Genomic DNA, 25,788 nt, shown 5'->3' on the forward strand with positions numbered 1-25,788 from the left:
CACATTTTACTTGTGAGCAACGGCACATTTAAATCTTACAAATATAGTTATTTGGCTTATATCGTGATAGATATCGTTATCGCCTGAAATGAAAAAAACATATCGTGATATGAAAAAATCTCATATCGCCCAGCTCTAGCTGGAAGCATGTAAATATAATAATAATAATAATAACAACCACTGCAGCCAAGAAGAGTGCCTGATGAGCCCAGTTGTAAGTAAGCTATTAAGACTCAGTTGTACGCGGTGTTCCTGTTTTCCTCTGAAACAATAAGTTCCGTTGGAGCAGCCTTTCTCTGTCTCTCGCTAGCAAACCTGACCCGGGCAACAAAGTAAAGCTAGTTTTCGGCTATGAGCCGTGGACCTTCAGTAATAGTAATAAATCACATTCATGTAGTTGTAAACAGCAAGTAGAATGGGAGGGAGAGCCTTCAGTTTTCAGGCCCCTCTTCTGTGGAACCAGCTTCCAGTTTGGATTCGGGAGACAGACACTATCTCTACTTTCAAGATTAGGCTTAAAACTTTCCTTTTTGCTAAAGCATATATTTAGGACTGGACCAGGTGACCCTGAATCCTCCCTTAGTTATGCTGCAATAGATGTAGGCTGCCGGGGGATTCCCATGATGCATTGAGTTTTTCCTTTCCAGTCACCTTTCTCACTCACTATGTATTAATAGACCTCTCTGCATTGAATCATATCTGTTATTAACCTCTGTCTCTCTTCCACAGCATGTCTTTATCCTGTCTTCCTTCTCTCACCCCAACCGGTCGCAGCAGATGGCCACCCCTCCCTGAGCCTGGTTCTGCCGGAGGTTTCTTCCTGTTAAAAGGGAGTTTTTCCTTCCCACTGTCGCCAAAGTGCTTGCTCACAGGGGGTCATATGATTGTTGGGTTTTTCTCTGTATCTATGAAGCGCCTTGGGGCGACTTTTGTTGTGATTTGGCGCTATATAAATAAAATTGAATTGAATGATAATATATTAAGTAATCCAAAGTATTCAGAATACGTTACTCTCATTGAGTAACGTAACACGTACAAAATACATTTTGGGGCATGTATTCTGTAATGGAATACATTTTAAAAGTAACCTTCCCAACACTGGTGACCACTGAATAACCTTGAGTGCAGAGGGACAGTAACTATTCAACTCTTTTTAGGAGTTAAAACTAAACTCTCATGGAGTTACATTTTTACTACCACAGAGTAAAATTTAATTCATAACTAGAGTTCATTTTGATATTTTATAGTGTTACTCAAATGAAAAAAAGGTTTTCGGTATAAAATACTACAAAAACACCATACTGATTATTATGAATGTATGAATTTATTTATTAAAACAGCATTGTAATAGTGTAACATTCACCATTAAAACAGCTATTATAATGGCAGCTAAACAGTTGAGACGTGTGATCATATAGGCCTAACAGAATTAAAGAAAAAACTTGTAATTTAAAGAAAGCTTAAAGAAAGCACTTGTAATGCAGTGTTAACATGAGGAAGACTAAGTCTCCATTAAGCCAACAAATTAAATAATACAACTCTCTGACACAACATGAAATTGTGAATCACACCCATATAACATTTGGGCATCAAAACATTTGAAAGGTCTTAATTTCTCCCTTTCTAGGGCCAGTATCTTCTTAGGAATGGTTTCGTTTACTTGAAAAGCATGAAAATGATCATGGAAACATGTTTCATGCTCAACCATAACAAAAACAGCTTTACCATCATGCAAAATGATCAAAGCTATCTTGCTGAAAGCTGACATGTTTTCATAAGTGCCTGTGTAACACACACAAAGATTCTAGGTCTGACCAACTGTCTCAGCCGTGGGTAAAACGATGACAGTTAATAAAATTCTAAAAGATAATTTATTAACACAATAATCAAAAGGTAACAGATTAAACAGTCCAGTGTCCCATTTGTGGACCAAGTAAAAACACACAGTCCAAGTCCGGAGCCAGCTATGCCACAAAGCCAGTTGAACTCCACACATTAACTTGAACAGGGTTAGCAGTTGTCCTATGAGACCTACCACCCTGTAAATAGATAGCCAGTGGTCACTCCGGCCTCTGCAACTCGGCTGCGGCATATAATAGGCACTGGCCTATACAGAGAGACAAAATAGCACCTTCACTATATAATTCACAGCACACAACCCATCCATCCCAAACAGAACAGGTTTCAGCACATTACATACCTGCACAGAGAGACAAACTAACACAGCAGTGTTTGTAGTGTGGGCTATAAGTAGACCAATGTATCAGTGCAATCAATTACACCTGCCTCTAATTAGTCCAACTCCATTATAGCCATTGGCTCACTGTAAATGTGACACACACAACCACTCCCAACCCAGTGCAGCTTCACACAATAATATGGAGATGAATTAATCCAGGCACATTAGTCTACCATGTTACACCTGTGCAAACAAAAAGCCCAACAATATATTCAACACCAATACACATTACCCAGTGTGTGAGTTTGACAGTGGTCTAAATCAACATGAAGATATGGAGATATAATTTCTGAGTATTCTTCAAACACATTTTAGCTGGACCAGACTCAACTGCTTTTAAACTCATACATTCCCAATGATAAGCTAATGCAAATTGATGTTTCCTTGCAAGTGGTGCAGTCAAATTCTTAAGGTTCTTAATACAGTCTTTGAAAAATTTGTGTTTGGCTTCAAATCTCATGGTCCAGATATGAATGAGAGGACCAATCTTTCGAACGCACCTCGGATAGTGGACCATGAAATGATGTTTTGGAATTAAGTTGCTTGATGGGTATAGTTCTCTAAAGAGTCTATGGTGTACAATAATCAGGTGCTTTAAATACACAGTCATTCCTTCAGTGATAGAGATTGGGAAAACGATGTTTAGAATGTGCAACAAATGCCAGTGCAAATCATCTTCTGGGATGAGATGAGATGAATGAATTCCCGCTGTTGTGCCTACATCAATATTGTACACAGAGGTCTGCAAAAATGTGTGCAGGCTGGACAGAGTGTCTTCATATTTCACACGTCAACGAAGTGACACTTGAACAGCTCATCAAATGCACGCAGTGATGTGCATGACTGACATGGAAGAAGCTTCCGATCCAAGACAATGTAGAAGCTGAAAACCTGTGCTTTCTAAGTCCCTGTGGCCAGGAGATATGGCTGGGGGTTTCCTTCATTATTCATGAGGTGATCCTCAAGGCTCTGGTAGGACTGAAACACAATAAAAAGCATAACTTTATAAGCCCCTTAGGTTAAGAAAAGGTGTTCCATGAACCACAGTATGTGGAACTGGATCCAACACTCATCTTCTTAGGACGTTTCCTTCCAGCTGGTTGTGGCGTGAGAAGATGCAGCAAAACAAGAAGAGAAGCCATGTCTGGTTGAGGGTATGAGCAGAAAAGAAGTGATCCATACACACATTATGCACACTACTGCTTTTTAAATAACTTTTAAAAATGAAAACTAAAATCACTACATTAATAAAATGTTACCTTGGGACACTACCTGGCTCATCAGCATAATCCCTTCCTTTGTTCAAGGCCGATTTCAGCAATCTTTTTAGAAGACAAGTCTCTTTAAGGTCTCTGGCTTCCCTGGCTACCTTGTCTTTAAAACTCGTGTTCCATTTTTCCAGGAACCTGGAAAAAATTCGACAATTTTTAGCCAAACAACTGTTTTAATCTGTGGATTATACATATGAACTACATAAGATACTGGACTCTTTCACACACCTCACATCTCCACACGCACTCTGGTTTTTCCTTTTGCACGCTTCTTATAATTTATAATTTCTTTTTATTAATAATTTCTTACATAAACTGTTATTTGCACATCTTACTGTAAATTTCTAAATTAAAGCTGTAATTTTTTGTAGTAATCTGTAAATATTACTGTCAATTCTATAATTTAATGGTCGGGCATTGCACAGCAATAAGCATTTCACCTCATGTCATACTGTGTATGGTTGTGTGTGTGACAAATAAAATTTGATTTTGAAATTTGAATTGGAACTCCAGACAGCTGGGCAGCCCAGCACCTGAGGGCTCTGGGACACACACCATCAGGGCCAGCAGCTTTACTGGAATGGAGTCTGCTCAGTTCCCTTGTGATTTCATCTGCTGAGAGGGACAAAGAGAGACAGGCTGAGGGGGCAAGACAGGGGGGAGGAAAATGGAGAAGATCGGAAGAGCTGGGAGTGGAGACAGAAGACGCAGGCAGATTTAGTTTGTTTGCACATTCAACGTCTCCATCTATTCCCACACCTTTCTTTTGTCTCTGGCCAGTAATGGTCCACATTCCCTTCCACACCTCCCTGGTGTTGTTTTCTTGGAGTTTGCTTTCCAGCTTCCTTCTGTAAGACTCCTTTCCCTCAGCAATCTTGGCTTTAAGCTCCTTCTGCACCAGTTTCAACTGTTCTTTGTCCCTGTTTCTAAAAGCTGTCTTTTTCTTGTTCAGTACAGCTTTAATGTCTTTGGTTACCCAAAGTTTCTTGTTGGGGAAGCAGGGAATATTTTTTGGGGGGAACAATAATATATAATAAAATAAAATGACCGTAATGCAGCATCTTCCTGTGGCTAAGCCTCTTCCTGCCTCTCTCTCTCTTTCCCCCTCTCTCTCACCTGTCCTCCTGGGTTTGATCTACCTAATCAGCAGGGAGCCGCAAGGTGAGGAGGTGTGAGGGAGACAGCCAGCAGTGAAGATGACCGGGCAGACCGATGTCGACATACCGGGTGAGCCTTGCTACATATTATAAAGCCCTCGGCTTCATGCACACCTAATCATACCTAACACAGGCTCCATTTTGCTCACGGATAGCATGTTTCTATTTCTGTCAGCCTGCTGATACTTAAATGGCTTGAGCTCTGACAGCAGGCTTGGCTGGGATTTAGTGGGTGTTAAGTTCGGGAAGTACTTAAACTTTCTGTCCCTGGGCTTTCTAGAGATGAATCACAGACAGCAATGTGCAAAATTCTTGAACCGCTTCTCACCTAAAACCATGTCTTTGAGCAATAGTTCTCTTTAGGACACTGGCTGCTGTTTCATTTATTTTCAGTCCAGTCTCTATGCCTGACCGTTTTCAGGGGGATATTTTAATTTTTATTTGTTTGTTTGTTATTGTTGTTAAGCCAGTTAACACTGACTTATGAAACACAAGCATTAAAAAGACACCTAATTTAACAGCTTGTCATAAAACACAATTTGTTCCCATTTCTTTGGCACCTTAAATCATATAAAAAATGTCAAAGAAAACATATTTGATAGGCATGAAACAGTATTGTTGCAACCACAAGATGATTCCTAAAGAGCTATTTGTCAAAAACCTAAAAAAGATCTTATCATGGTGTGCAGTGTGTTCTTAAAAATTTGAGGAAACTTTACAGTTGTAAGATAAAAGAAGGTAGCAGGCTTAATAACCATCTACAGAAGATAAGCAGTATCTGAAAATCATGTCCTTGAGAAATCCAGCAAAGACCTGACACAGGAACTGAGAGATGCATCTGCCCTTCAGCTGATCCATTTACTGTTCACTGAAGTCTCATCAAAAATATTCTCAGTGGAAGGGTGGCTGTCAAGAAGCCATTATTAAAGAAGTGAAACCAGGAGAAAAGGCTGAGGTCAAATTGCAAAATAACTGGTCTGGCAGCAGCTCTTATGCAGTGATGAATCCAAATATGAAATTTTTCGTTCAAATAATTGCCAAAATACAGAGGAGGTCAGGAAAGAGGTACAACCATCTGTAAAACCCTGTGTGAACCCTGTGTCATGGTTTGGGGCTGTGAGAGTTCAGACTGTGTTTAAGAATAAAGGTGGTCTAATATCAACTTCCAAGCTTGTAAGAATTACACAGACTTGTTTTTTGCCTTATAATGGTGTATTTCCATGTATGTTTGCATGTTTCAATAGATAACTGCACCTCTTTCCCATTTTCATAGCAAAATATATATTACAAAAAAGAGGTCGCTGAAGACCTTTGCACAGCTCTGTATTTGTCCATCTGTTACCAGAAACAGGAGCAATTTTCACATTTGGAAGGACCAGCTTTGCTAATAATGTTCCCAGCAAGTTCTGGCTGAAGAATGACCATCCAAAGAAAACGTCATGTGGCGGAGAGCACTCTGCTGTTATCACAGGTACACTGTATGTATATTTTAGTAATGAAAGCTGACATTGTTCACTAATAACATTCTTTTTGTGCCTGCAATGGCGTTACAGAAAATGGGAGGTTGCTGATGTTTGGTGGCAACACATGGGGCCAGCTGGGGTTGAGAATTAAGCCTAGTGCCAGGAAACCAACCTCTGTGAAAGGTTAGTATTTTTCACCGTGGCTGGGTCATATTGCATCAAACTAGTTATTTTTTGTGTAAAGCATAAAAAAAAATAAGCCCACATGACTTATTTTGTTAATCTAAGCCCCAAAATATAGAGTACAGTGCAATACAGTTTTATATACTGGGATCTTTATAATTAGAGCTATTTGTATCTATTCAAGCTATTTTGTTATATTTTGTAACTTATATATTACTTGTATGTAACCAGTTGTGTTGTATTGTTACTGTTCTTACTGTCTTGGAGCAATTGTGACCACATAGTTTCCTCTGGTATTGTGATTCTAATCACATAAAAGACAAAAAAATGTGAGACAAAAAAGGCAGAAAGTTGAGAAAATGTGTGATAAATTTGAATTATTTTTAATTGTTAACTAATGACCAGAACCAGAATTTGTTAGTCCATTAACAAGAAGATAATTGTGGTATTTTGAAGCCATTTTACTCACTATAATTACTGCATTTCCTTTCCAGCCTTGAAGTCTGAGAAGGTGAAGCTTGCAGCTTGTGGGAGAGACCACACAATTGTTTGCACATGTGAGACAATAAACAAATATTTAATTACACGTGAGAGATGTTTCCATGAACACTGTTGTCCTCAAAATGAGTATACTTGTATATTTAGTTCATGGCAGTGTATACAGTGCAGGTAGCAACCAGGACGGGCAGCTGGGTTTAGGCCATTGTGACAAGTCTACATACTTTCACCTGCTCCGCCCCTTCTGCGACTGGGCACCAATCAAAATGCTTTCTGCAGGATGCAACACCTCAGCCGCCTTAACAGGTTTGAACAATGACGATATAATAAGTTTCTCTGCTAGAAAAGATGATCTGGGCATATGTAAAGTGTATGTACGTATGTGTGTTGGTAGAGGATGGGAGGCTGTTCATGTGGGGGGACAACTCTGTGGGTCAGATTTCTTTTGGGGACGAGGGATTTGCTGCAGAACCCAGAGAGGTCCACGTTGGAGAAGCAGTCATATGGGTGTCCTGTGGGTATAAGCACTCAGCTTTTGTGACAGGTACAACGCAGTCCAGCCACATGCATCACTGCAGTAGGTCCAATGTTAAATGAACCAGTCTTCAATACTTGTGTCATTTATTGTGTTGGATTTGTCCCAGTTTATGGTCGTCTCTACACGTTTGGTGAGAGTGCGAATGGAAGACTCGGTCTTCAGGAGGAGCAGCTGGCCAATCACAGAATTCCTCAGCAGGTGCAGGGAGTCCTGGGTCATGTCACCCGAGTGTGCTGTGGAGGAGAGCACACAGTGGTCCTCACAGGTATGCTAACAATTTGTTATTTTTAAAGAAAAGCATAAAACATCTGTGAAAGGAGCTGGTTAAACAGCGATGGAAAAGGTATTCAGGTCTTTAACTTAAGCAAAAGTATCAGTGTGCCTGATAATGATTTTCACATTATTGTGGGAAAAAATAAGGAGAAAATACTATCGCTTTTACTGTATGCATTAATATGTATGCAACATTTAATGTCAGCTGATCAAAGTAGGGCTGATTTTAACTGTAAAACACATGTGGTGATCACATCGTGTTTCCTTCTTTAAAATCTGCCACAGAACTCAACTTGTTTGATTATGTTAGACACTTTAAGGGACAGAATAAGTGATCTCAGCTCAAATGTAGCACAGACACAATGAAGAAGAACATCAAAATAAATTCCCCTGAGAATAGTGCTCTTGTACAGTAGTTGAGTAAATGTACTATACATCGCTTTGAATCAAAAGGGTTCTTTCCCTCTGTCTGCTTTGCTGTGCCAGAGAAGAACGTGTACACATTCGGCAGAGGTCAGTACGGTCAGCTGGGCCACGGAACATTTCTGTTTGAGGTTCATTTGCCAAAAGCGCTGCAGCACTTTTGTAACAGCAAGGTCAGACACATCGCGTGTGGAGAGAACCACACAGCTGTGGTCACAGGTAAGCCATCTTTGAAGGTCATTGTGACTTTAAAAGTAGCATTTCCCATTCACCTTTTTAGATGTCCATGCATGTTTTATATATGAAAGCATATAAAGGCCAATAATAACTGTTTTAATGGAATATAATATATCTACAAGCTTTAAGGAAGGAATTATTTAAAAAAGTTTTTCTGTGATAAGTTCAAGAAACAAACTTCTTTAGGACATATGACTTGTGTACCACGCATAATTAAACACACAGCAACAAACCTGTAATCAGGTTAAAAGTACCATTAGTGAGGTAAATAAAACAAATTAACTGATGATGAAGACGAAGTGGAATCTCTTTTTTCCCCATCCAGCATAAACATGTCACTGAGGTGCTGTTTAATCACACAGCAGCCAGTCTGCCACTGTGAGGTGTTCAAATGCAAGTTCAGCAACTCACAAGCTTTCTCTAGAATTTGCTAAAGTGACTAATTTCATAAACTTTCTCAGATGTTGTCTGCCTCTAGAGGTATTCAGTTGATTATCACCACATGTGAGTCAGTTTTCGAGGGGGTAGATAAATCCAAGTTTTGTCAGTTAACTAAATGATAAATCTAATTTCAGCCAAACAATGTACTAAAAACCAATATTCAGTATTCAAACTTTTCATTCCTATGTGCATTTAAAAAGGGAATTAAATAAAAATCAAGGATTTTGTTGTTTATAAAATGTGTTAAAAGCAAAACGACTTCAGCCAGGATAGAAAACCTTCAGTCTGTGTTTGATGCATTTATCCTCCCCCTGCTCCACAGACAGCGGGCTGCTGTACACGTTTGGTGATGGTCGTCATGGAAAACTCGGGTTAGGGGAGGAAAACTTCATCAACCAGTTCAGCCCGACACTCTGCACACGTTTTCTTCAATACGCTGTTCAGTCAGTAAGTGAAGGTGATGTGAAGGGCTTTAAAAGTAATCTTCATAATCAGTCAACTCCCTCCAAAAAGGCCATAAAATGTATGAGAGGCACCACAGCTTGTAACAGGAAGCCTACTACAGCAGGATGTATCCACAGCACCATCAGTGATCGATAACAGAATATTCTTCACCAATCACCCCAGGAAGAGCAGCTGAAGCTGTGCTCACAGCCAGCACCTGGATACTTTCAGAGATCAGCCTTTTAATGAGTAATGAGCTCTGAATGGATCGTGTAGTGTCACATCATATCGCCTTTCTTTGCATCTGCAGGCTTTCTCCTATTTGGCAGCTGATTGTTCATAGGGAGCAGTATTCTTAGATACATCAGAGGTAAACTTCTCTCAAAGTAAGGCAAACGTAATCTCGAAAACAATCTTGCTGTAGCCTTGAGGGAGTAATATCCTGTATGTCAGCAGGTAAATGAGTGAAGAGCAGACTGAGAGTTAATCAGCTAAATGTAACAAAGATGTTTTCTTGTGTCCTCTCTCCCCGTCAGGTGTCGTGCGGTGGTCACCACATGCTGGTCGTGGCTACACCCAGGCCAGCAGAGAGCCAAGAAGCGGTGCCAGAGAAGGATGTCTTAATCGCAGACTACTTTCTGGAGTCAAGTTTTACCAAAATCATCTTTAAAAACAAGTTCATCAGTCCAACTCCACCATCACCACTCTCAGCCCTCTCAGCCCGGGCACGCCACCGAGACAGAGTGAGACCCTTCAACTTACTGCTCATTTTTAAAACACTTAATTCAATTCAATTTTATTTATACAGCGCCAAATCACATCAACAGTTGCCTCAAGGAGCTTTATATTGTAAGGTAGACCCTACAATAATTGTTTTTTATGTTATAGTTTAATTCATGGAAATAAGTTACCCAAATCTATTTGGCCCTGAATGAAAAAATGATCGCCCCCTAAACCTAAGAACTGGTTGTGCCACACTTGGGCAGCAAGAACTGCATTCACGTATTTGTGATAACTGGCAATAAGTCTTACATCTCTGCAGAGGGATTTTAGCCCACTCTGCAGGATTTTTTTTTTATTCAGCCACATTGGAGGGTTTTTTTCTAGCATTTTGGATCTCCATTGGATTTCTACGGAGCCCTGCAGGGGACATGGGAGAAAAAAAAATTAAGACGGACTTTTGCGAGATCTCACAAAAGTTTTAGCCGCATTCTTCGGACGCCGGCTCGAAGCCAACCGGGAGGTCGAGGCACGATGTGCCGGGAAAGCGGTGTTCCACCCGGCTGTAGTAGGTCTCGACCTCCCGTTAACGGGAGGTTAAGAATGCGGCTAAAACTTTTGCGAGTCCCGAGTTTGTTTTGCGAGATCCCGAGTTTGTTTTGCGAGATCTCGCAAAAGTCCGTCTTAATTTTTTTTTCTCCCATGTCCCCTGGTTCTCAAGATGTTTTTTGGCAAAAGTGAGACGAACCTTTGTGTTGTTTTAGATCAGCAGTGGTTTTCTCCTTGGTGCTCTCCAATGGATGGATCAGACTTCCAAAAAAATGTGGTTGACCACAGTTAATTCATGATTCAACAAGGGTGCAGATTACTTTTTCACACAGGGCCAGGCATGTTTAGATACCTTTTTTCCTTAATGAATTTAAAAAGTGCATTTTGTAATTAGTCAGGTTATCTTTGTCTAATATTAAATTTTATTTGAGGACCTGAGTGTGATAAACATGCAGGCATGTTGAAAAAAGAAATCAGTAAAGGGGTTGGGGTGGAATTGATTTTTTTTCTTTTATTTTTTATTTGACCTGTGCAGTCATGAAACAGGTATTTAAGTGTATTTTATGCAATAATAAAACGTTAAACATTTGAAACCCATGCTTGCAGAACCCCTTGGAAAACTTGTATGACCTGTATTATATCAATAGGGGGCAGTGTTGCACCACACTGCAAATCTGCCACTGGTTGCTGACGCTCCATAGATACATTTCCAAACTTAAACTCGAGAATCTCGTTTCCTATTTTTCAGGTTCGTTCTGTGGAGTTGTTTGGGGATAAGTTTCAGAGCCTCCCACGGCTTAACTCTGACTTTCTCAACACATCTCGGCAAAGATCCAGAAATTCCCTAACTCTGAAAACCCTTTCAAATGATGCTACTACCCCTTCATCATCCCCTAAACCAAAATCAGAGGTGACAGGAAGCCCACTTCTCTCCCCCAGATCTCGATCCATATCCCCTCAGAGTCCACTGTTATCCTCTAAGGCATCAACCCCACATTCACAATCATCATTCACGCTTCAAAGTAAAGCATCCACGTCTGCTTCTTCTAAGTCTAAATGCAAAAAGGTGCCCTCTCCTTTGCTTTTACCAAAGTCTATAACAAAATTAAACCCCAGCAGTCCTGTAGCTACTAAAATGACTGCAAAGCCTAGACTAAACCGAGCAGCAGCCACTAAGAAGCCTCTAAGTAACAAATTCTCATCTCCTGTGCCACCTAAAGAGCCCTACACCCCGACTAGACCCCCCAGTAATGTTTTCATTAAAAATCTAAAGGAGGAAGAACATTCTGCCCCAACACAAACAGGTACTTGAATTCTATGGTTTCAACAAGTGGCAATAAATGTTATAGCCAGCTTTTAGCTGATGCTTGAGCGGGTTTAAGCTGTTTAACCTAATTTTGTCTGTTATTTCAGGAAATGTTAAGAGACAAATAATCACTGAAGAAGTGGAGGAGAAAGAAGTCTTTTCACCATATATGGTGAGAGAAGACATTTTTGATGGCTCATTATGCGATGGTTTCTCTTAGATAGAGCAGATAAATACAGTATAGTCCACAGAGTCTTAAATGTAGAGTGAGACGACTGTTATTTTCCTCTTCTGGCTTCTTCTCTCTGGTTTGGATTAAATGCACTGCAGGGCAGGAAGCAGCAACGTAGAACACTCTGACTTTTTCCAGGAAATGTGCATACATCAGCATACGTGCTGTGTATACTGTATGTGTGTGTGTTCTTGCAAGTGTGTGTGTGTGTGTGTGTGTGTGTGTGTGTGTGTGTGTGTGTGTAAAGAAATTTTCCACTTGGTAAAACAATGAAGAAAAATATAAAATTGAATATCTCTAATGAATCTTCATCAGCCAGTTTCAGATATTTGGACAGCTTCTGCTGATACACAAATTTGTTTGGGCTCCAGCCCCTAGATGCACAAACACACACACGGATACACACACACACACACATGCAGTGCTTTGGAAAAGTTCTCAGGAATCTTGCCACATCTCATCAGTGTTTCCACAACCAGTGATGAAGCAAGTTGAGAAAGAGTCTCCTACTTTGCTGTGTGCTATGGGTTACTGCAACATGTGGTGCCCCCCCCCCAGCAATCCTGTCCTCACTGCAGGGGTAAATTTGTGTATTTGTGTTTGCACAGTACTGTATGTGTGTCCTCACATGTGTGGGTTTTAAGTGTGAGAGAAATTTCAATTTTATTTATATCATGCTAAATCACAACAACAGTTGCCTCAAGGTGTTTTATATTGTAAGGTAAAGACCCTACAATAACACAGAGAAAACAGAGAAAACATATCATATGACCCCCTATGAGCAAGCTTTTTGGTGACAGTGGGAAGGAGAAACTCCCTTTTAACAGGAAGAAACCTCCAGCAGAGCCAGGCTCAGGGAGGGACTGGCATCTGCCGCTACCGGTTGGAGGTGAGGGGAGAAAGATGGTACAAAGACGCGCAGTGGCAGAGTTCCAGAGATGACTAATAACTAATGATTGCAGAGAAGTGTATAAACGCATAGTGGGTGAGAAAGGTGGCTGAAAAAGAGAAACTCAATGCATCATGGGAATTCCCCAGCAGCCTAAACCTATTGCAGCATAACCAAGGGAGGATTCACGGTGACCTGATCCAGCCCTAAATATATGCTTTATCAAAGACGAAAGTTTTAAGCCTAATCTTAAAAGTAGAGATAGTGTCTGTCTCCCGAATTCAAACTGGAAGCTGGTTCCACAGAAGAGAGGCCTGAAAGCTGATGGCTCTGCTTCCCATTATACTTTTAAATACTTTAGGAACCATAAGTAAACCTGCAGTCTGGCAGTGCAGTACTGTGCTGGGGTGATGCAGTGCTATAAGGTCATTAAGATAAGATGGGGCCTTATTATTCAACACCTTGTATGCATGGAGAAAGATTTTAAATTCGATCCAGCATTTAACAGGCAGCCAGATGAAGAGAAGCCAGAATAGGAGAGATATGCTGTTGCTTTCTAGTCCCTGTCAGTACTCTTGCTGCACCATTTTAGATTAACCGAAGGCCTTTTAGGAAGTTTTTACAACATCCTGATTATAACGAATTACAGTAGTCCCGCCTAGAACTAGTTTTTCAGCGTCAGTCTGAGACAGTGTAAAAGTGTAAAGTGTGCGTGTTAGTCCCCATAGGGAAATAGTTCCTCTGCATTTAACCCATTCACCCAGTGAAGCAGTGGGCAGCCACCAGTGTAGCGCCCGGGGAGCAGTGTGTAGGGACGGTACCTTGCTCAGGGGTACCTCAGGGTAGCCGTTCAGTGGAGTCGAACCACCACTCTACCTACTGAGCTATCCCTGCCAGTATGTTTTCTAAAATAATCAGTAATCAAGAGAATAAAATATTGTATTATACATAGGTATTTAATGAAAACAATCAATTTTGGAGAGAAGGTTTATGAGGTGCTGAACTTGTTTTTAAACACCTCACAATGGCAGACTGGCTGCTGTGTGATTAAATAGCACCTCAGTGACACCCTGTGAAAGATTTTCTACTTCAATATGTAGAAAAGTTTCAGCTAAGACATCACAGACAGTGGATTTATGCTGGCATCAGGTAATCCACTGGGACTGTATCCGAGCTTGACTTTGTGGTGTTATGCTTGATTCTTGGTATTACAAATGAAATCTATATATGTGTAATTTAGCATGAATTGACATTGAAATCGTTGAGATTTAACAGAACTTTTACAGTCATTGGTGGTCAAAAGGCGGGTTCACTGTGACATCATAATTTTCAGCAGAAACACTTTTTTTCATTCACTTTTTGTCAGTGCCATAACTCGGGAAGAGAAGGGGAATATATTTCACCAAACTGCTGACACTAATTATTCGTGCACACCTACTAAAGTCTTCAGTGCAACTAATTATACGAGTCTGCCCTGACATTCTATTTACACTTTGAAAACCACTGAAATATACCTCTAGTAGTCTATAATAGTAGGGTGCAAGTACAGTAGGTAGGTAAGATGATATTTAAAGCATTAAAAACACATAAAACATTGAACAAATTACATATGCAGTTATACTGACGGCCGCTCCGCTTGTGCAGCTTTCCTTCTTTAATCTACTTTTCTTTTTCGTATTATATCTTTCTGAATCCTTATGTGATTTGTTACAGGGAAAGAAAAAGGGCAGAGCTTTTAGACATGCAGTAAAGGAAGAAGAACCATTTGCACAACAGATCCAGACTAACGAGAAGACCGACCGAAACTCCCCTAAGGTTTTGCCAACAGAGCTTATGAAGGGCCCCAGCACCTTGAAGACAGAAGTGTCTCCTCTGAAGAGCACAAAGAAAAATCACAAAGTGACTTCAAACAGCAAAGAGAACATCACCAAGGAGTCCAGCAACATCAAACCTTCAGAAAACAGGCAAGCTCAAAAGCAGCTCCCGCATTTTAAATCATCACAGCAAGATAAGAGGAAACCGTCAGAGCATAGCACAAAAACACAACAGACGCTGACAGATGCACAGGAGAGAGTGACTGAAGTGAAGCACAAGACAAGGAAAACTGAGGATTTGAGAGAAAGTAATGAACCGAATGAAGAGGATAACAGCTCTCTGAAGAAAGGCTTGACAAGGACCCCAAAAAAGGAGACAAAGAAATCATCATCTTTAGATCCGAAATCTCCTTCTATCAAGGTCAGTAAAGTGAATCAAGCAGCCAGTCTAGCATCCACAGAAAATGGCGTAAAGGAAAATGAAGCAACTCAGAGGGGAAGTGATGACGTCAAACCTGTTGAAGTGGCGAGTCGGGGGACACGGCGAGTCAAATCGACTCTAACAAAAGATCAGCACAAGGTTAAATCTGTACCAGGAGTGGATGCTAAATCGCCAGCAGCACAGGAAGAAAACACAACACCTTTTAAGGCTGAAACCAAGAAATCTGTCTCCAGAAAAACACCATTGCAAGTTAAGGGAAAATTGCAAGAGCTTAAACCAACACCAGTCAAGGATCAAAGTAAATGTGCAGAAAATCCCCTCATTGAAGGTGAAAGCAAAGAAAAGTGTGAGGAAAATGAGTTAAATTGTGCCAAAGACGCCACTCTGAAGATGAAAGGTGGAACTGTGGATGAGCAGAAATTGTCAAAAATAAAGGACAAAAAGACGGCAAAGGAATCCGGTGCTGAACAGAGGGCAAAAACAAAACGAAGAGGAGGAGGCAAGGAAGAGGAAATCAGAGTTAAAGGTGAGGGGGATGTTGACTCTGAGAATAAGATGAAGGCTAAACCAAAGAGTGAAGCTTCCAGCCTGCCGTCATCTCAGCAGGATACACCTACAGAAGTGAGAGGTAACCCAATTTCCCCTCAAAGCCCAGAGGTGGATTCTCCTAGAGCTGCAAAACCCCTGCGAGGCGCTAAACCTGTTGTTATGGATTCCCGTGTTTCTGAAACAGATGAAGGGGACACTTGGGGCAAGAATGGGGGAAAAACAAATTGGGGAGAAATTCTCAGTAATTCAGCGTCACTTCTTCCAGTTGCTGGGATTGCAGGTGCAGCTATTGAGGTCCTTCGTGAGGCAGTGACAAGTGTGCAGTCTGACAGTGACAAAGCCACCTCGACACCCTCTAAAACGCTCAGTAAAGTCAGACAATTCACGAAGCAGAGTGCAGTTACGGAGCCGTCCTTGTGCTCCACATTGTCACATTTTTCTTCCTCGAATGAAACAGAGGATGGCCTGAAGACAGATGCTCAAGCTGGTGTTCCATCGGAATCTGTAAATGAATCCCAAGAAGTAGAAAATGATGACAGCAGTTGTGATCCATCAGAGGGGGAGGCAGTGAAAGGGGGCCTGTCTGAGCATATCAGGGGTGAACACATGGAAGATTCACAAAAAGAAGTGGAGGAGAAATCCGACAAGGCATCTGGAGAGGATGAGGATTCTGAGGATGGGGGAAAGAATGAAGATGAAGATGTCGAGAGTGGAAGTGACAGTGAAGATAAAAGGGAAGAATGTGAGAGTAGTAGTGACAAAGAAACAGGAGAGGAGAGCAATACGGGAGAGGGAGAGGAAGATAATGTATCTGAGGAAGAAGAGGGTGACGAGAAAACAAGCAGGAGTGATGAAGATGAAGGAAGTGATAAAACTAATGCTGCTGAAACTGAAGGAGAGGAAGAAAGCAGTAAGAAGACAAGTGATGGATTGAGCGACTCTGATGGGAGTGAAGGAGCTGAGGAGGAAGAGGAGGAAGGTGAAAATGAAGAGTCCAGTGATGAAGAGAGTAAAGAGGATAAAGAGAAGGAGAGTGAGGATGAAGAGAAGAAAAGCGGTGATGAATCAGAGAGCGATGAGAGCACGAACCGAGAGTCAGAGGGGGAGGAGGACGGAGAGGAAGGAGACACTGCAGAATCTGCCAAAACTGAAGAAGAAGAAAATGATGAAGATGAAGAGGGCGAAACTGAGGAACAAAATGATGCCTCCACAGAAAATGAGGATGAGGAGAAGGACTCGGTTGAAGATGAAGAGGCAGATAAGAGTGAAGGAGAGCAAGACAGTGATAAGGGAGAGGAAGAAGAAGATAGCGAGGCTGATGAAGAGGAACTCCAAGATGAAAAAAGTGATGAAGAAGAAGAGGAAGAAGGAGGTGAGGAAAGGGAAGAAAGTGAGTCCGTAGGTGATGGGGAAGCTGAGACAGAAGATGGAGAGGATGAGGACAAAGAAGAGAGTGAGGAGGAGGAAGAGTCTGCAGAAGAGGAAGAGGAAGAAGAGGAGGAGGATACAGGGGACGAAGACATAGAAGCTGAGGAAGAAGAGGAAGAGAAGGAGGAGGATACAGGGGACGAAGAAACAGAAGCTGAGGAAGAGAAGGAGGATACAGGGGATGAAGAAGAAGAAGCTGAGGAAGAGAATGAAAGTGAGGAAGAGGAGAAATCAAAAGGAAAAAATAAAAGCATGGAGCCTGCTAAAAAAAATCTGTTAGAGAGTGATGAAGGGGAGGAGGAGGAGGGGGAGGAGGGGGAAGGTGAGGAGGAAGGGGAAGAAGAGGAAGAACAGCAAAAACAGACAAGGCTAAGAGGAAAAAGGAAAGACATGAAAGGTAATGATGAGGAAACTGATGATGAAGATGAGGATAGTGAGGAAGAGGGTGATGAAGAAGAAAGGGATGAAGAGAATAAGGAAAAGGGAAATGAGAACCAGGAGGAGGAGGAGGCAGAAGAAGAGGGAATTGAGGAAGAGGAAGAAGGAGATGAAAATGAAGAAGAGGAGGAGGAGAATGAGGAAGAGGAGGACCAAGCAAAATTAGCAAAGAAAAAAAAAGAGAAGCGACAGAAACCGCCACCAGACAGAAGCAGCAAACAGAAAGAAGCACCCAAACCAGCACCGAGGACCAGGCAGAGAGCTGCAGGGGGGGCGAAAGCTGAGGACTCTCAGCAGTTCTGGAACGATGTCCTGCCTCAATACCTAGACCTTCAGTGACCACGCCCACGGTGAAGCCACACCCACAGAAATCTCAGCTAAACACGAGCTTCGTCTGAGTTATTCTTTATGCTCTGAAAACACATAACAAGTGTGTCTAAGCACTTTTCAAAAACCCTTACACTGTCCAAGGCAGTCAAGCCATTTATACTGCAATCTAAGTTTTGTCAAGAACTATTTTCATGTGCGTATTGATATCCATGTGGTGCTCTGTGTAGAACAACACTAAAGTGGTGTATTTGGCACTACCTTTGTCAGGATCCTGGGTCTCCTGAACCAGCGTTTTTAGTTCTTTGTGATTTTTGTATTTTGTACTCGTGTGATTTATTCTATGGTTTCTAGTTTTGATCCCCTGCCCTTCATGTTTCTCTGTGCCCCCTCTGTTCCGTGTAAGTCTCTGTGTTTCTTAGTTGCTGTCTCCACCGTGTCAAGTTCGCGTCTCCGTGTTATACTTCCTGTTTTACTTTGAAGGTCTGTGTCTTATGTGAATGTGTTCTGCTTTGCTTCCTTGTCTCATCAGTTCTGATTTCTCCCAGCTGTGCTCTCCTTCTGTGTCTCATTCCCCTCGTTACTTCCCAGTGTATTTAAACCCTGTGTTTCTCTGCGTCAGTGTCGTGTTGTCCCTCAAGCTGTGTGTTTCCTCATGTTCCTCTCTGTAAGTTGTAGTTCATATTTTCCCCAGTTTAGTTTTGTATGACTTCCCCTGCCAGCAAATAAAGCTGAGTTCTTTGTGTTTAAACCTTGTGCCTGAGTGCCTGCATTTTGGGTCTGGCTCCTGCCTTCCACACAGCGCTTCTTGACAACCTTAGCTTAAACCTTAGCTTGAGGGCACTGAAGCCAAAATGTGAACACATAGACTTGACATGACTTAACTGTTTTGCGAATTTGCTTATTTTGCACATGAGTGACATTGATATTTATAAAGAAAACACACTGAGAATGACATATATTAATAATAATAATAATGATGATGATATGGAGGTACGACACACTAGGTTCCAAAGAAGCTCAAAAGCTGCAGCTGTTGAAACAAATGAACGTTTAAGATAACATGATTATGTTCAATGGACACATATATTTCCAGGTTTCAGTGTATCTAATTACGCTGCTATACTCACGAGTCACTTGGATGGATGTATAGCTAACAAACTGTGAGATGCCATCATGTCAATGTGGATCAAAATCTCTGAGGAATGCCATGAAGACAGTCATTAGCAAATGTACCTAAAAGTAACTGGTGATGGTATGTTCCTATTGTCTTAACCCTAATCAGAGTGTTTATGTATTTATTATAGAGCCTTGAATTGAATACTGTATAATTTTCTAATGTATATCTAGGCTCAAGTCTTCCACCTGTTCTGATGAATGTATATAAAATACTGAAAACAGCTTTTTTATGAGTCAGTTATTTCAGAATATTTCATATTTGTCAAAACATATTACGTTTGCAGCAAAAAGTGTACAATGAAGTACTGAAACATGTCACACAGAAATAGGAGAAAACTTGTGTTGATCACAGTGTAGTTAATAGAAAAAGATAATAGATAATAGAGAAAGCATTTTGATGTGTGAGTGTTGTTTTTAAGACAAAAACATCATTCAGTTGGGCTTAAGTTAAATATGCACACATATTTCTGTTTTAAGGCTCTTCAGACATGCTCCATTACATCAACCAGCTGTGTCTGTTATCTGATGCTGAACAGAGTTTTTACAGTGGGGTTTTCAGAGCACCTTCATTAGAAACTGCTGCCTGCTGCAGAGTAAAATGAGTAATTTGTGGCCACTCAGCTTAGAATAATAAGACAAATGTTATTGTTAAGATAGGACAGCATTTGAGTGACAATAATTAATTTTTTAATGCACATGTTTTTCTTCTTTGGGAAAAACATTCTGCAAAAATTACCCACAAGTCTGCTTACAGTGCTTACAAGGAGTTTCAGATGTTAGAAAAGGTATGCTTGGAGGAGTAAAGGTGAGGCTTTCAAACCTAAGAACAGCTGTCAAGCATGGTGGCAGGTGATAGTAGCATACTCTGGGCTGTTAAAACTGCTTTTTACTTTTTCCTCGGGAGTGCAGGTCTGCCTCAGGGCAGAGTCAAAGACCTCAATTCTTCTCCTCACACTTGGACAGCAGCCCCACATTAAGTGGGCGTGTGCAGCACACGTTGCCAGATTGTCTTCACCTCCATGCCCCGATCAGTAATAATCTGTTCTCTCTCTGTTCCCTCCTGCTGTCAGCTGAACCCCGTTAATTGGTCTCCAGTCTCCTGCCTTTTGTCAGTGGAGCAAGTCCAAATGTTTTCTCAAAACCCGTAATCAAACCCTACAAACCGAACCCCTAAAGCACCCTGGGGGTTAAACTTGCAGCTCAAAGAAATCATCAAAAGCCCAAATTTTATCAGGATGCATAAAAATTATGTAGAAATCTTTCTTATTTATTTGTAATAATTCACTGATTCAAATTTTACATTCAGCATATGGCTCAAGTTCAGTTATTCTTTGCTACCTTGATGTTGACTAAATTCCTGCAACACTACTTTGTGTTTACACTAGGCACAATTCTTGTCTTGAGCTGGATCAGAAAGCAGCTCTTGCCTGTAAACAACAGTTAAACTCATCGGACTAAATCCAGAGACAGATAAGATAAGATAAGATAAGATAAGATAGAACTTTATTAATCCCTCGGGTGGGTTCCTCTGGGAAATTCGATTTCCAAAAAAGCACAGCACCGACAGAAGTTACAGAGTTATACACACACACATATATAAAAATACAGAGACAATATAAATAAAATATACGAAGGGGATAAATAGAATAAATAGGAATAAAAATAAAAATACAAGTGAATTGCACATTTCAAGTATTGAGTCTATTGCACCGTTGACTATTTACAAAAGTATTGCACAAAAGGTATTGCACAGTGAGGTGAAGAGGCACTACAGCTTAGTTGTTCCCTCCTTTGTCCTCCTGTTTCCCCTCCCTCTCCCCTCCAGAGAGGAGTTAAACAGTCTGATGGCGTGTGGGACAAAGGAGTTTTTAAGTCTGTTAGTTCTTGTCTTTGGGAGAAGCAACCTGTCACTGAACAGACTCTTCTGGTTGTTAATGGCCGTGTGCAGAGGATGCCTGGCATTGTCCATAATGTCCATCAGTTTCTTTAATGTCCTTTTCTCTGCCACTGTCACCAGAGTGTCCAGCTTCATGCCGACCACAGACAGTCCTAAGACAAAATTACTGGTGGTAACCAGCACAACAAAGTGTTAAACGAATCAACCAAAGCCAAGACGGTCACCTGAACCCACATATAATTACTGCTCTGGAGATCCTCTCACAGTCGTTTCACTGCACGCCCCTCTTTCCTGTTCCCTGTCGAGACAAGGAGAGTTTTGACACCTTCATGTGTGGACTCGCTCTGCTACACTACACACTACACAGGGTTTCTATCCAAACCTCATGCTTGTCTTAGACAGAAAATTAAACACCAATTAGTCCTGCAGGAGCTCTGTATTCTCTCAGCTTTTCTGCAGTGCGTGCATGTACACGTGTTATGAAACAGAGCAATCATTAGCTCTAGAAGACTGTCAAGTAAACGTCAAGTCAGATCTTGCAAAAAACATACTACAGAAACAGCTTCTGTTTCAGCTATAGGAGACAAAACACTAAAGACAGATCATGATGGTTACTATAGAACATCTCATCAGAGTATTGTTGCTAGGAAACAACTTGGATTCAGCTCGACTTCTTATAAAATGTTCATCATTAGGAAACTGAAACAGGGAGCAAACTTGTGCCCAAGTTTCCATGTTGCACTGTTTCTGCAGCTCTCCAGTGGTGATGAAAGAGCAGAGCGGCTCAGCATAAAGGTTAATATAATTTAAACCCTATCAGGTAAACAGAGCTGGTTCACAGCAGACATTTTGACTTGTGAATCACAAACACAATGAACGGCTAACATTACTAAGTGCTGAGCTGTGTTGCTGTAAGCAGCCATTGTTTATGTGATATTATTTTCAGCTGTTAAGACAGAATGGATGTGACTTATTAAGGGGACGAGAAAGAAACAAGAGCTCTCTGCGGGGGAATATTTCAGCTTCCAAAAGGGAACAGAGCAGAGAAAACGGCCACAACAATACACATCAATACTCGTTTCCAATCATAAATGATTTCATTAACACTCAACTTTACAAATATACAGAAGTTCAGACAAAATTTGTAACGGTTTACTAACTACAACCTTTTAATGTTTATTTTACTTTACCTTTACTTTTACTGAATTATTTTATATTCTGGTGAAACATGCAATGCTTTGAACATAAACTTAAAGCAAACAAACAAAGATCAAAAGTCCTGCCTTCGCTAAACTAAGAGTACCAAATATTATACTATTCTACATGCAAACAAGATCATAAATAAAAGTGTCAGCAGTGCGGTATGTGCATGCGTAATTTTATATCTGTCACATTTAGGTTCGTTAAGTGTTTGGATGATGCACATTGTTCTTAATAGTTGAATAAAGTCTAGAATCCACTGAGATGTTCTGCTTGACCTTCCTTGCTTTTCTGCTTGGCCTTGAGAAACTCCTGGGTTGCCTTTGCAGCCATGCGATAACACTGCCTCCACTGTGTTTGACAGATGCTTTGGATGATGAGCAGTCTCTCTCCTCCTCCATACTTGTCTCTGCTCATCATTCTGCTACAAGTTCATCAGAACTGTGCAAGCGCCTTTAAATGCTTGCTGCCAAAGTCTAATCTAGCCCCATATTCATTAGCGTAACCAGCTGTCTGCACCTTGTTGTAAGATCTTCTGTATTTACATTCATGAACTCTTGATTGTAGACTTTTAAAATGATGTGTTTGCAGAGTCATAAGTACAAAAGCTTTGTGGCTCCAGTTATATCTAATTTTATAAAATACTATTCAGTGGTTCACTCTGTAAGTTAACCATAAATATTTTCTACTTGCAGTTTTAGATCAGTGATAGAAAAGGCATTTGGAGGCTTAATAGCACCTAATAATTCAATTCAGTTTTACTTATATTGGACTAAATTACAACAACATTTCCCTGAAGGTGCTTTATATAGTAAGATAAATCCTACAATATTAGAAAGAACCCCTAACAATCACACGACTCAAGCACATAGCAACAGTGGGAAGGAAAAATTCCTTTTTAACAGGAAGAAACCTCATAATGAACCAAGCTCAGGGAGGGGCAGCCATCTGCTGCGATTGGTTGGTGGTAAGAGGAGGGGAAAGAAAAGAGAGCAGAAGGAGACAGGACAAAAAATAAAGTGCCATATCTCTGATTTTTTTTTTTTAATTCTTGGACTCTAAGGTTGCTCTGTGATTCACAGCTCAAAATTATAATTTTATGTCTAATACTACTACCATCCACTGTCTTAAAGAAGCTATTTTAGCTTATTTCCCTCTCTCTTTAAGGCAAGTTGCTTCTGATTGGTTACCCCTTGCAAACAGCAGGTAGGTGGGGATTGTGTGCTCACAGTCAGGCGTGTATGCTTGAGATGACCATATTAGGGATATCCGCTCTCACTGACGTCACACAGAGTTAAAAGTGAAAAACAAAACAAAACAAAACGCTTTTGGCCAGTCTGAAGCCTGAACTCTTGGCTCACAGAGATTACTGACCTCATTATTTTGAAGTTTGGACATGTTTGTAAAATAAAATTAAATATACCCAAGTGTGCATAAAAGCCCCCTTCCATTTCTCACATTAAATGTGATAGATTAAAGAACTCACACTCTAATAAAAGCTTGTTTGATGATGTGTGTGAAAAACACTGCTGTGAGGCTACTTTTATCTTCATTTTAAATCAACTTGCTAAAAAAAGGCAAGAAAGGCTCTGAGTTTTCTGAAGATTTATGATTTTTTCTGGAAAAACTTTAAAAAGATTCACTGGAATTACAAACTGGTTGTACAACTGGCTGATACTTGTCACTTTTGAAAAGTGTCCATCTGATTTTAAACTAGGCTGAAATCTAAAATCTGTTAAAGATGTTGAAACTCTGTACAAAGTGCTATTGCAACACACTCTGAAACTCTCTCCCACTGAGCCGAGTTCTGTGGTCTCTTTTAAAAAGGAGCTGAAAATGTTGCTTGCAGGTAACTTTTTTGGACTCCATGTTTTTAGTATTTTGTTATGAAGCACTTTGTGATATTTGTCTTGAAATGTGCTGCATAGCACATAGCACAAAACTGTACTCATTTACTTACTTTTCTGAGATGCAGCGAAGCTGTAAAAGTGTGAAATGTGCAGGGGTGACATTAAATCTTATTTCACCAATAAAGTGGTGGGATGGGATACTGCAAATTTATGCTTTCTTTTTTTTGTAGAGACCTGGGTTGCAGATGAGCTATAAAACTATTTAAAAAATAAATAAATAAAATAATATATATTAATTACTGAACTTAGAGGATCAAAATCAAGTATCGTGCTAGTGTTGATCCAATACCATCGGTATTTGGACCAATCCTCACACCTTACAAGGGGCACCAAAACGTGGAGAGGCAAACATGATGACAGAACATTTGCAGGTAAACCAAAAATATTGTGACTTATACATTGTGTCGGGCTTCAGTCTCAAAATAAAACCTATCCACCACTTTATAACTTTATTTTGCTCCTCAAGCCATCACCTAAATATGAGCAACACACAATGAAATGTGCATGTGTTGTATCCATGTTGGTGTAGGGAAAATGCTCCAATCAAATGTCGTTAAGGGGCCAAATAAACTTAGCTATCTATACAACTGATAGTTTTTCGTGTATTTTAAAGATAGATAAAATAAATATATGCACAGTAGTCACTTGAGTAAAATACACAAAGTATATCAGTAAATAAACAAGTTAAAGGAATAAAAATAAAATGGGCTGATTTGATGCACTTGGGTCACAGTTTAGCCTTGAGCCTGTCACTGTCCTCCCTGTCTGGCTCCCTCATGCCGGTGGTCGGGCCAGGCTGTGTGGAGAGAATCCTCCCTTGTTTCTGGAGCAAGAGGCGGGCCTTTAGAAAGAAGGAATGCACTGAAGCTTTCCTGCAGGCTCCCCTTCACATGTTGAGGAACGTCCGTCCCGCGTCCCGACATGGACATGTGGCCGCTGCTGCTCCTGTTTGTCCAGCTCTGCTTCTGCTCCGGGTATGAAGGTAAACAGCAACTTACAGCCTCTCATTCATCTTCCGGACGTTTTTAACCGTGCTGAAAAGAAGAAATATCAAATGGTAGAGCAGCTTATCTTGAGAGAGAGTCCACATGGACAGACTCTGGCGGTGCCAGTGGCTTGGTGGAAGGGTAAGTGTAGTTAAATTATGCGCTTGGGGCTTAGAGATGACTGTAAGTTGAACTGAGTTTGAGGTTTCTCGTCCTCCCTGCTGCTGGTGTTTGGTGAACCGCGGCTGTGTTTACGTGGAGGGGGTGGAGAGCGGGGGGAGTGCAGTGTGCATGTGGGGGACGTTTCTGTGCGCACAGCTCGGTCGGTGGCACTAATCACAGGCCCGCAGCTGATCTGCGTTCAAAGTTTAATTTTCGCTTCTTCATGCCTCCACCTCTTAATCTTTGATACCGCGCTAAGAGGCTGAAAAGACCTCAATAACTAAGAGCTTTGAATAAAAATAAACAAAGGGCCTTCACATATTTTGGCTTTGGGTGTTTGGAGTTATTTACACTACTTAACACGAAAGAGTTTCTGTTCTAATATAGTTCCAAAGAGTTTACTGCCCCTGTTAACTTTTCTATCACTGTTCCTTCATGGAAAATAACTGCTTTTCTTTGGATGAATGAAACAAGACGTTGTCCAACACAGCAGTCACTCCATAATGCAACTAATCACCGTTGATGTGCAAGATCCAGAAACATAAAGCCTGTAGCCTCCAGCGAGAAGCTGAATGACTTCAAAGCGTACGTCC

General features: G+C 40.8%; 2 protein-coding genes across 3 annotated transcripts in view; both read left to right on the forward strand.

The window, feature by feature from the left end:
- Nucleotides 1–4,657: 4,657 nt before the first annotated feature.
- Nucleotides 4,658–19,217, forward strand: rpgra (retinitis pigmentosa GTPase regulator a). Its single transcript, XM_085384281.1, has 13 exons — nt 4,658–4,737; nt 6,013–6,138; nt 6,221–6,313; nt 6,808–6,870; nt 6,959–7,117; nt 7,206–7,355; nt 7,456–7,614; nt 8,109–8,264; nt 9,046–9,170; nt 9,704–9,910; nt 11,185–11,740; nt 11,850–11,914; nt 14,577–19,217. The coding sequence occupies exons 1-13, from the start codon at nt 4,707–4,709 to the stop codon at nt 17,871–17,873; spliced, it is 5,187 nt and encodes a 1,728-aa protein (XP_085240407.1). The 5' UTR covers nt 4,658–4,706; the 3' UTR covers nt 17,874–19,217.
- Nucleotides 19,218–24,872: 5,655 nt separating this feature from the next.
- The window catches only part of srpx (sushi-repeat containing protein X-linked), a 28,050-nt gene continuing 27,134 nt past the window's right edge, over nt 24,873–25,788 (forward strand). Inside the window, exon 1 of one of the 2 annotated variants that reach the window (XM_085384106.1) lies at nt 24,873–25,029. In XM_085384106.1, coding sequence (XP_085240232.1) covers nt 24,969–25,029 — 61 coding nt within the window. In that variant the 5' untranslated portion in view covers nt 24,873–24,968. Of the gene's footprint in view, nt 25,030–25,054; nt 25,175–25,788 lie in introns of those variants that run through there. The other variant, XM_085384105.1, reaches the window with a different exon arrangement.

The sequence above is a fragment of the Rhamphochromis longiceps genome, linkage group LG16, assembly GCF_057381845.1.
Source record: "Rhamphochromis longiceps isolate RC_006_pf linkage group LG16, R_longiceps_female_GT1.1, whole genome shotgun sequence".
Classification (NCBI taxonomy): Eukaryota; Metazoa; Chordata; class Actinopteri; order Cichliformes; family Cichlidae; genus Rhamphochromis; species Rhamphochromis longiceps.